The 11,299-nt window shown below is 43.5% G+C and overlaps 1 protein-coding gene across 1 annotated transcript; it reads right to left on the reverse strand.

The window, feature by feature from the left end:
- Positions 1 to 2,953: 2,953 nt before the first annotated feature.
- Positions 2,954 to 9,073, reverse strand: LOC308166442 (polyadenylate-binding protein 1A). Its single transcript, XM_080540746.1, has 15 exons — positions 8,209 to 9,073; positions 7,725 to 7,918; positions 7,448 to 7,563; positions 6,941 to 7,080; positions 6,753 to 6,847; positions 5,846 to 5,983; positions 5,636 to 5,731; positions 5,155 to 5,427; positions 4,941 to 5,031; positions 4,700 to 4,813; positions 4,446 to 4,588; positions 4,173 to 4,257; positions 3,742 to 3,872; positions 3,486 to 3,578; positions 2,954 to 3,334 (listed from the first exon to the last, which is right to left on the reverse strand). The coding sequence occupies exons 1-14, from the start codon at positions 8,399 to 8,401 to the stop codon at positions 3,492 to 3,494; spliced, it is 1,896 nt and encodes a 631-aa protein (XP_080396872.1). The 5' UTR covers positions 8,402 to 9,073; the 3' UTR covers positions 2,954 to 3,334; positions 3,486 to 3,491.
- Positions 9,074 to 11,299: the final 2,226 nt, after the last annotated feature.

Here is an 11,299-nt window from a genome sequence, read left to right on the forward strand (position 1 = left end):
TTAAAACACTTTAATTTCCAGACCAGACCGGTTTGCACACACAGTCAATATGCAAATAGCACACTTTGGCAAGTCATAAAATCCATCTGTATACGCACTCAGTGCCCTCTCGCTTGGCTGCGGTTACATTCAGAATCTCTTGATTGGGTAGCCATAATAATTGCAGAACCTAGTCTGCAGTTTTTCATTTGACAATTTCCCCTACATTTATGAAGCAATGTTCTCTTCATCAGTCCCACAGTGTGATGACATTGATCCATAGGAAATGGGTGACTTCACGTTGTGTGCGTGTGATACGGGTCATTGAGAATGACCCAGCTATATTCCCCCTAATCCTTCAAATACCCTGTTATACTTCTTTGCTATTGCATTCATGCATCAGCCAAACAAGACCCGGCACCAGTGAGTTGAGGCTGGCCTCCGCATGTGCAATACAAGCAAGAGTAGAAAAGAAAGCTATTTCCAAGGTATCAGACACATCAGTATTATTCTAATGCAATGAAATATATCAAGAAAAAGGTTGTGATCCATGAATAATGTGTCCTCTTCTTGCAATGCTTCATGTCCAGAGTACTCTCTGTCCAGAGCAGCTGTGTAAACAATCATAAACCCATCCCTAAACCAAACATATTCATTGTAAAGTTAATTAATAGATTTAACGATTCAGTGAATCAGAAATAGATTTTCTACAATGTCTGTAAAACACAGGGGGAATAAACACAAAGATCAATTTGATTTAAATTTTGAAACAAAATTAACATTATAAAACATTCTGATAACATCTAATAGAGTGAATGTTGTTTTCCACTATGTCCCAAAAAGGTTAAAAACAAGATTTATTTCAACAGATGTCTACGTCATAAATTCCCACAAATATGTAGTGGGCAGGGTAGATGCAGACAAATATAATCCAACCCCAAGAGGATTACACAGCCTATTGTTTATTTTCATCTAAAAAGCAAGAGAGGGGATGGCTGATGGTCAGAGGCTTCTGTTCACAGTCACGTATGTATTGATATTTCAAAGATTATTGTACGCTTACATAACATATGTAAGTAATCCTTATAAGGAAATAAACATCCAAGCCAAACAGCTGAAAAGAAGCAGATTGGGAAATCATGTGACTGGAGGAATCTGGGGTAAACTGTGGCTTTTTTCTTTTCTTTCACAAAAGATGCAGGTCAGCACAACAAACATTTATAGTAGGCCTACTGTGATCAATACAGGATTAATCTCTTGTGTTTTTTTGACAACATATTCACAGCTCCTTAGATTGTACCTCTTTCTTTTCAGGAGAACCATATTCTGTGTTGGGAGAGATAAACGTCAGCATCACTACATCCAGAGAGCCTGAGGGAAAGTTCTTCTGAACCAAGAACAATATAAAAGCATCCCCTCTGAGGAGACAGATCAGTATAAAAGCATCCCCTCTGAGGAGACAGGTCAGTGGGAAGTGCAGTGAAGTATCATCAACTTGTGAAAATAAAATATGTGCTAAAGCCTCCCTAGACCATAAGAAATGCAAAAACTTTTATAGTTTAGATGAATAATCCTTTGAAATCTGTGTGGGGAAACTTTCTCATGTACTGTATCAGGTCATCAGTATGTTAACGGTCCAGTCCAGCTTAAACAAGAAGGCCTCATTCCTAAATCTGTTTGTGTTGGAGTGCTGGTGAGACATTGGAAGAGTCTGCTGCTCCAATAAAAGAGAGATCCAGGCATAGAGTCTGACTTTATTGCCAGGCCTGGCTGAAGAGGCGGCCATGGTGGATATAACTTGATTGTGAGGGAGGGAGCCAGATGGAGGGGGGATGATGAGGCAGGATACTGAACTGGGTCTGGAAGCAATTTTATGAGTAAGGAAGCAGAATGAATCAGCATAGATCTTCTTTATCTGAATCAGTACACCAGGGACAGGACAATGTGTACCAACTTCAAGCTAAAAATAGCAAAAAATACCCATGTTTCACTAAAAAGCACGCTCGGAAACAGTTGTCCAGAGATTTCTTCAATTTCCAAAACACAGAGAGCCAAGTGCCCTTAGTTCCAGTATAAAGGATTACGTCTGTCTGGAGGAGTAGAAACATGATTAAATAGCTTTTGCTGCTAATAAGACTGGGAACAATGTCTTGTTCTAAGTACTGGAAAGTAAACAGTTGCAGAAGTTGGAATAACTGTTGATACAGTTGGATGGTTACAGTAAACAGAACATGGCCACAAATGTAAACAGAGGCCAGGAACATATGCCCATATCCAAGGAGACAATGCCCTCAATGCCTTTCAATGATAATTCATGTCACTGTCTCCTTGGCCTCTGTGCCCCCCCCCCCCCACACCCAGTCCATCTGGACAGTCTGGCTCAAAGACAGACAGGCATAAAAGCCATAAAACATGTATTTGCTTTATCCAATCAATTACATGCTATTTAGCACACAGCCAAAGCACACACTGCAATTATTTTCTTAAAACATTTGCTCTCACTGGTAGCAGTCTTGTGTTTGTTATGCAAATCTGTCCTAGTTTCTGTGAATGCCTAATATCACAAAGCATGTTTTAGTTATACAGCATCACTGTCTCACTCAAAAAAACACTTGATACACGGAGGCAATATTTGTGATGAATCTAATTTCACTAAAGAATATGATAATGGTCCTCAAATACATTATATCACTGGGCAATGGTGCCCTCTGGTGGCAGAATGACGCTGCAGTAAGAAGCACAGTAGTTTGACTTTTTTGTAAATTCACCTTCCATAATTACTAAGAGCCATAAAATGTGACACTTTCTCTGACTTAGCCTGGTCACCAGAGATGTGTGTGCTGTATAGCCAACTACTGCCTGCGTCATGTCAACAGCAGAAGTTGTCTTAGAGCAAACCGATCTGGGGCGGCCAGGCTAGACTGGGCACATTTCTATATTGGTAAAGTAGTTAGACAAAAGGCAGGCATAAAGTGTTTGAGAGTTTATTATTACAGCCAACGATTTTCAATCCAAATTACTTTCCAAAATGCACAGCTATCAAGTCCCTGTACATAACAGTTGATATTCTGAGCACTGACACAGTAAAAGGATGCAAAACAGGAATGTTTTTCCATTTCAACATTTTTCAAACCTCCCTTTTCTATTTTTTCTATTTTTGTAAATAAACTTTTTTTACTTTTATCATCAAGGTCCAGCTTACCCTTGTCTAGACCTGGCAAAGTCAATCGTTCATTTTTTTAATGAAATAATTTATTCATTTTGCAATGTTTTGAGAGTTTTACGTTTTTCAATGTTTAAATTTTTTTCTAATTTTTCTTCGGTGAAGCAGGTTTCAAAGTACAGATCTCCGTCCCTGAAACAGAAAACACAACAGTACAAATGAATAACGCACAGAAATGTTAATACGTACTATAATACTTTGTACTACTTAGTATCGATAAATACAAAAAGGAGGACATGTTCAAAGAACTCTGTAGTAGGTACATAACATGTTACAAACTAACCTCGTCTTAGACACTGGGAACTGGGTTGGGCCCAGATTTCTGTGCAGCCTCTTTAGCCTGGTGGGCCTGCAGCACAGCGACAGCCTCGTCGACCTGGAACACACAAACACGCTACATTAGTCCCAGTAATATGAACAAGCTCCACAGTCTAGGAGGTAATAATCCACTGAAATGGGCCATCTTACTTAATAGTCACACTACTACGGCTCATTCAAATGACTGGTGACACAGGCAAAGTCATGGGACAGCCACTGACCTTGGAGCGCAGGGACTCTGGGGACTCCAGCATGTGGAGCAGCTCAGAATTGTCGATCTCCAGCAGCATGCCAGTGATCTTCCCAGCCAGACTGGGATGCATGTTCTGGATCAGAGGGAAGAGACGCTCACCTGGAGGGATGAAGAATCAAAATCAGTAAGCCGGGTACAAACTACACATTTCGAGAGAAAAAAACTGGTTTCGACACTATTGGGGCTCGCGTTCATATTTAAATGTGTATAGCGGATTTACAAGGGTACCCATCCCTCTCCGGCCCCTTTTAATACAAACTGTCAAGGAGAACCAGACACTAACAGAGGGGACCACACAGGACGCCGGTCAGAGGGACCACACATGATGCCGGTCGGACCAGAGTAGCTGTGCTATTTAACAGCTAATGGGCATCCAAATAAACCAGTCGACAGACTCACCCAGCATTTGCTTCTGTTCCTGAGGAGGAGCAGCGGCCAGCATGGAGGAAGTCAGAGGCTCCTGGCCCTGGACATGGACAGCAGGCTGTAGGGGAACCAGGAGGAATTAAGTCACAGTAGAACTCAAGACATCTACAACCCAAAAATGTGCTTAAAACAGTCTTCAACTGTGATGTAACTGACCCTCATATCAGCCAATAGTATAAACTACTTCCTCAGAACTCCTAATAGGACATTCCAACCTGAGACACAGTCTCAGAGTGAGATGTTTACCTGCTGCATGGGGACCTGTGGCTGGGGGGCCATGTGCTGCTGAGGGTTGCGTACTCCAGCTGCGTACTTGTACTGAGGCACGCCACGCATGGGGGCGGCAGCTGCAGCCGCACCGGCAGGGCGCTGTCCCAGGGCCTGGGTTGCTGAGGGGGGGGAGAGGAAGACGGTCACAACCAAGGGCATATTCACGGTCTACGTTCTAATAGTGGTCTCAAAAATCATGTGCAGAGCCCACTCCACAAAGACCTACTCACCCATGCGCTGGGAGGTCATCATACGGGGCACCTGGGAGGACGTGGGCCTCATGGCGTTGAAGGTTTGGGGCCTGGGAGCCGATGGACGCATGGTGTTGGGCATGTTCTGGAAGTCTGGAAGCAGATGATAAAAGAAAGGAGATTGGGTGAGGCTACCTAAATATCTGTCATTGAAGGACCGCAGCTGTATTTTACATTTGTCACATTCAAATCACCACGTGATCCAAGACTGGGTACTTACGTTGTGGTCTCACACCCTGGGTGGCCCAACGAGGAGTGGGTCGCAGCTGAGCCAGCTGGTTGGTGGAGTAGTAAGCAGCACGGTTCTGGGCCTGAGGGAACATCAAAGGGGACGGTCAACAACACACTCTTCTCTACTGACAGAGAGTTCTCTACTACCAGCACGTCTCTGACGAGGCTGCCAGACAACCACAGGGGTTAGGCCGCTCTCTGACCTGTGGGATGGCAGCCATGAAGTATCCAGATGGTGGAGCAGGCTGGTAGGGGTTAATGACGGGGTTGGGAACGGCGCGGACGCTGGCCATCCTCTGCATGTACTGGTTGGTCAGATGGGCTTGGCGCTCTTCCTTGCGCTGGGCCAGAGCCACGTACAGGGGCTTGGTGGCCACGATGCGGCCGTTCATCTCAGTCACAGCCTTGGTGGCCTCCTCGGGCGAAGAGAAGCACACAAAGCCAAAGCCCTTGCTGCGTCCACCCTCCATCATCACCTAGAGAGAGGGGAGAGAGGACAAAAGTTAAGTTAGCAGTGAACATAAATGGTTCAAATCCATGTGAAATTCACATTGGTTCCAAAGTACACTTAAACATGAATAAGCCCAAATGTAGTTAGCCACAGCCACATGAGAACTCATCAATGCAGACCCAACCCAGCATAACAGAAACATCAGTGTAATGGAGAGTGTCTGATGCTGGTACCTTAGCACTGGTGATTGTGCCGAAGGGGGAGAACTCCTTGCGCAGGCGCTCGTCATCTAAGCCATCGTCCAGGTTTTTCACGTAAAGATTGACACCCTGGTAGAGAGAAACCCTGTTTATTGAAATGTTCTACATCCCTAAAAATACACCAATGATCACCATGGAGCATTGACTAATGTGATACCAGATGCAAAACAGAGGCCCACAAACCTGGTATCTGGTCATGCGGTCCTGCTTCATCTGCTCGAACCGGCGTTTCAGCTCTGTCTGACGCTCTCCTTTCTTCTGGGCCCGGCCCACGTAGACCTGCCTGCCATTGAACTCCTTGCCATTCATGTCATCGACGGCCTGTGGACATCAGACAAGCACCAATCAGACACTGTATTCACAAGACATTTAAGCTCCCATCCGCATGTAGATAGTTTGGTCACACTCAACATGTTGACCCTGAGGTGACTCAGTAATTGCTCTGCTCACACAGTACATGTACTTAAGTAATGTCTGTACCATGTAAGTACAATGATAGTACAGCAGCAATTAGTGTAGTGTTACTACACAGGTACAGAGGCAACTTCAAGTGTTAGATTAGATTCAACCTTGTTGTACAACAAAATGTATCTTTTGCTCTGGACACAAGGTCAGCGCCCCTGGAGCAATTAGGGGTTAAGTGGCTTGCTCAAGAACACAACGGCAGTGGTAGACATATTGGATAAGATGCCAGCAACCATCCAGTCACCAGCTCACATGCAGCTCCCTCCTGAGGCGGGGATCGAACCAGTGACCTTCCGATTACTAGCCAGCCCCTCTAACCTCTAGGGTACCTGCCGTCCCTAGTTAGATAGTAGGCATGTACCGATACAACTTTTTCATTGCCGACAACGGTTCTGAAATTTGAGTACCGGTCCGATAAAAGGACATTTCCCCCTTTTAATACAAGCCATGTGCTATGCATGGCATCATTCTTGTCCATCCAAAAATTCAGTAAACACCATACATACATGACACACAAACATGACTAAATGGTTATTATATCACCCTGATACTGTCAGTCAGTATCTGATCGGTACACCTCCTTCACCTAATTAGATAAGTTTTGAAAATGTATAGCATTACTAACCTTCTGGGCATCCTCATGCCTTTCGAAACTGACAAAGCCGAAACCCCTGGACTTTCCACTCTCATCAGTCATGACCCGGATACTCAAGGCTGGTCCTGAAATGGACAACATTTACGTAAACTTAATAAAAGGTCAAACTGAGAGGTAAGCTGGGTATCACACAGAAAACATACCCGGAAAACACTTACCATATGCTTCAAACGTCGTTCTGAGCTTTTCATCGTCCATGTCGTCGCCAAAATTCTTTATGTACACGTTGGTGAACTCCCTAGCCCTGGCGCCGAGTTCGGCCTCGCGTTCTTTGCGAGATTTGAATCGTCCCACGAACCTATCATAGGAAAAATAAAGATTGTTAGAGCTGAACCGTACATAGAAAGGTGTGTCAAGCAAGAGAGATACAGGAGAGGTGGGTGACACATCTGACATAATGTCCGTTGGAAAATATGACTTAACATTGACAACCATTATCTGTAGCAGCCATTTAGGTAATTAAATCGGACTAAAGGTATGTACTTTATTGGACAAGACAGCAAAGTAAAGCAAAGGTCACACGGCAATCGTTGACACAAATTGAGTTAGTGGAATGCAAAAATCAAACTCAACCAAAATGCAAATACAGGACCTCTGTCTACAACATGTGTGAATAAATGTCACAGATTAACATGTCCTTTATGAAGTAGACAGTTCACACTTACACTTTTCTGTCATTGAGCAACATGCCGTTCATTTTCTCAATGGCTCTTTCAGCAGCCTCCTGGGTCTCAAAGTGCACAAAGCCGTAGCCTTTTGAGCCATTCTCATCACAAACCACCTTGGAGAAAGGACATGTGTGGGCATTTAAGCAATTGTTTTCCATCATGCATACTAAGAGGCACATTAACATGAACAATCTGTTTCACACCACCGCATTGAAATTGCATGCTGAACAAAAGGCACAACATGGAGGCACACACAATGAGAAGCACCTCTTACCTTGCACGACAGGATGTTTCCGAAGGCAGAGAAGGTGTCGTAGAGGGCTTTGTTGTCAATGGACTTGTCCAAGTTCTTGATGAAGATGTTGCCAACTCCACTCTTCCTCAGGGAAGGGTCACGCTGGGACCACATGATGCGCACAGGTCTTCCTTTCACGACGTCGAAGTTCATGGTGTCCAGGGCACGTTCAGCTGAAAAACAAGATAAATCCAATCAGTCACGATCACTAAGTGCAGTAGTTGTACTGTTCAGCTGTTGGGCGGGTAAGGGTGTCATAACATTTCTCAAAATGACACGGACAAATTGTGTAATAGACATGGGGCTTAATGACTTAACAGATGGTTGGATTTGGGCCACATTAGCCCACGGTTTGTATTTGCGAGACGTGCAGTGAGTCGCATCTGCTATCATGTCATATACATTCATTACTTAATCATTACTTAACCACTTAAGACCATGGGGTTTCGTCATGTAAACCTACCGTCAGCTGGCTGTTGGAAGTTGACGTAGGCATATCCCAGAGATCGGCGGGTGATCATGTCCCTGCACACACGGATGGACAGGATGGGACCCGCCGGGCTGAACTTCTCGTACAGCATGGCCTCGGTGATGTCCTGGTGCAGGTCGCCGACGTACAAGGAGGCCATGGGGTAGCTGGGCGCGCTGGGGTTCATGTCTGGCTGCGTGCTCTCAGACACACACGAGGGTGGAACAAATATGGGGATAAAAACTGGACTATGACAACTGTGTCAAGCAGGCTGTGTTCTTCAGAATTGTCCCCAAAAACGTTAGTCGACGATTCCGTTTCTTTGAATGCTTCAAGGTTTTTCAATTTGCACGCAAGGCAAAGAGCAAGAACGCGGGTAAGGTAGCTTAGCTTAGCTAGCGGAACGGTAGCAGAGTGTCGATTAGCCTAGCTACACGATAGCTTGAAGAAGAATTTCGGGGCCTCTGCAATCTTCACAGCTTGTTATTGTTTAAAATACCCAAATACAATATCGACAATTCCAATAAGAAAATAGAATGTAAATGCCTTTTTTAAAGAAATTAGCGATAGCGATACACTTAGCGGTTTGGTTTGCTCACCCACGCCTTCGACAGTGATGCTATCCTGCTAGTATGCTAACGATGCTAGTATGCTAACTTTAGATAGGCCTGCTTTTTGCTTTTTCTTGTTTTAAATTCGCCGTTCTTGTTCTCGTTCCTTGTGTTGCTTGCAAATCAAATCCTGCTTCACCGAGTTCTTTTTCTTACAAAAATAATGTTTCAGTTAATATTTCAGCTTTGGATATTTGTCATAATAATAAAATGTGTGCTGAGGCTAGCTCCGAAGCACACACCGCGCAGAGGAATGGCAGGGAAATGACCGTGCTGCGGAGGCGGAGAGCAGAACCCTCTGCGTGCTCCACGTCATGACGTCACCGGCGTGACATGTACCGGCATCCAGAAACATCCTTGAGGTGTCATTTAACTTTCTCTATGAATGTATCGATATTGAATGTATCTCTATTTTATTAAGCGTTTTATTTTTTACTTTTTTAGATGTAATTCATTTTCTTATCATAAAGGTAACATTAAATGTTTTCCCTGGGAAAGCATTAATAATCTGCTCTGATGTCATATGAATAATGTCCACTGAACGGCAACGATTTGTGTTATAAGATAAAGCATGTGCAGTAGTTGCCTCTCAAGGACACCTTTCCTGTCAGATCCAGCAGAGGGGGCAGTGAGTGTAAAACCCTGTGTAAAACAAGTATGCAGCACAATAATACAATAAAACTTGTAATCCCTTTTTCATTCATCTACATCTAAGCATTACATTGTCATTGATGCACTAAGAGATATCCATAATTACAACGAGGAGTGTCATTTCAGAGTGGTGGTTTACATTAATTATTATTATTACTATTACTATTATTATTATTATTATTATTATTATTATTACGATTATTATTATTATTTAATAGCTAATGTATAAATAGGATGTTTCCCTCCTTTTTACATCAGTCTCTGGTCACAATAATCCACAACAGCAATCTAACATCAGCTTCCAGAGAAGTAATGTGAGGTCATTCTTTTCACTATGCCAATCCATGTAAATCTATGTATTTATGTTGATTGTATTGATTGTTTGGCTGTAAATGTTTACAGTCTGAATAAATCAACCTATTGTATATACTCCCAACAGTCTCCAGTTTCGCCATTATTTGAGCCCAAGTGGTTGTGATAAGGTTGTGAACAATAGTCTGTTTCAGCCGACACCCTCTGTTCCTGAAAAGAGTGCTACAGACTAGTGTTGCTGTGCATGTCAGACATTCTACTGAGCCCAGGGAGGTTTCTACTGTTTTCTAAGTTTCTACATTTCACATTCTGACACATGGCCAATACAAGACTCCAACCAAGGACCTCACATGTTAGACCAGGGGTCAGTTTTCAGAACATCATTCTACTTCTCCACCCCATAAGAATTGGCTTCCCATTTGTTTTAAAAAGAAATTATATATATATATATATATATATATATATATATAGGAACACCTGTACACCTTCTTATTCATTCAGGTGGTGTAATGGTGTGGGGAATGTTTTCTTGGTACACGTTGGGTCTGTTAATACCAACTAATCATCGCATGAATAGGCCACAGCCTATTTCAGTATTGTTGCTGACCATGTGCATCCCTTCATGGCCACAATATGCCAATCTTCTCATGGCTATGTACAGCATGGTAATGCACCATGTCACAAAGCAAAAGTCGTCTCAAACTGGTTTAATGAACATGACAATGAGTTCAGTGTTCTTCAGTGGCCTTCCTGGTCACCAGATCTGAATCCAGTAGAACACCTTTGGGATGTGGTAGAATGGGAGATTCACAGCTTGAAAGTGCACCTGAAAAATCTGCTGAATGCAATCATGTCATCATGGACCAGAATCTCAAAGGAATGTCTCCAATATCTTGTAGAATCAATGTCATGAAGAATTGAGGTTGTTTTGAGAGCAAAGGGAGGCCCCTACCCTGTATAGTGTTCCTAATAAAGTGTTTGGTGAGCGTATATGTTATCATTCATTCAATTGTCATGTGGTCATAAAAAGCAATGTCTAAGTAAAAGGGGAACAAAATGTAACACAAAACATGATCATTTTGATCTGGATTTAATGTTCTAGAAAGCTGTCCCCAGTGGCTGGAAAGAGGTAGCACACTGCGTCACTGTCTTCAGGATGCTATATTCTCCTCAGACAAGGTTGGTTTTCCCTCATGAGTAGGTAGGTTTAATGCGTCTCTGCCTCGACATTCCTCTGTGGCAAGGCGCCTCTCGGAGCAGTCCCACCCACACCCTGGACTCGAGCAAAAGGCAGACACGCCCGGCAGGCAGCATGGAGACTTCTCGACAACTCCCGCCTTGTGTGGGGGGAGGGGCTTACATATTTGTAGGGCAGTTGTTGAATTCATCTGGGCACAAGACAAGCAGGGTTTGGTTTGGTGTTCCAAGAAGAACACACTGGTGATGTGGCACCTAGACACTGTATTACGGAGAACTAATGATTGACCACAATTAACCAGGCATTTATAGTT

This window comes from Nansenia antarctica (assembly GCF_963989245.1).
Source record: "Nansenia antarctica genome assembly, chromosome: 10".
Lineage (NCBI taxonomy): Eukaryota > Metazoa > Chordata > Actinopteri > Argentiniformes > Microstomatidae > Nansenia > Nansenia antarctica.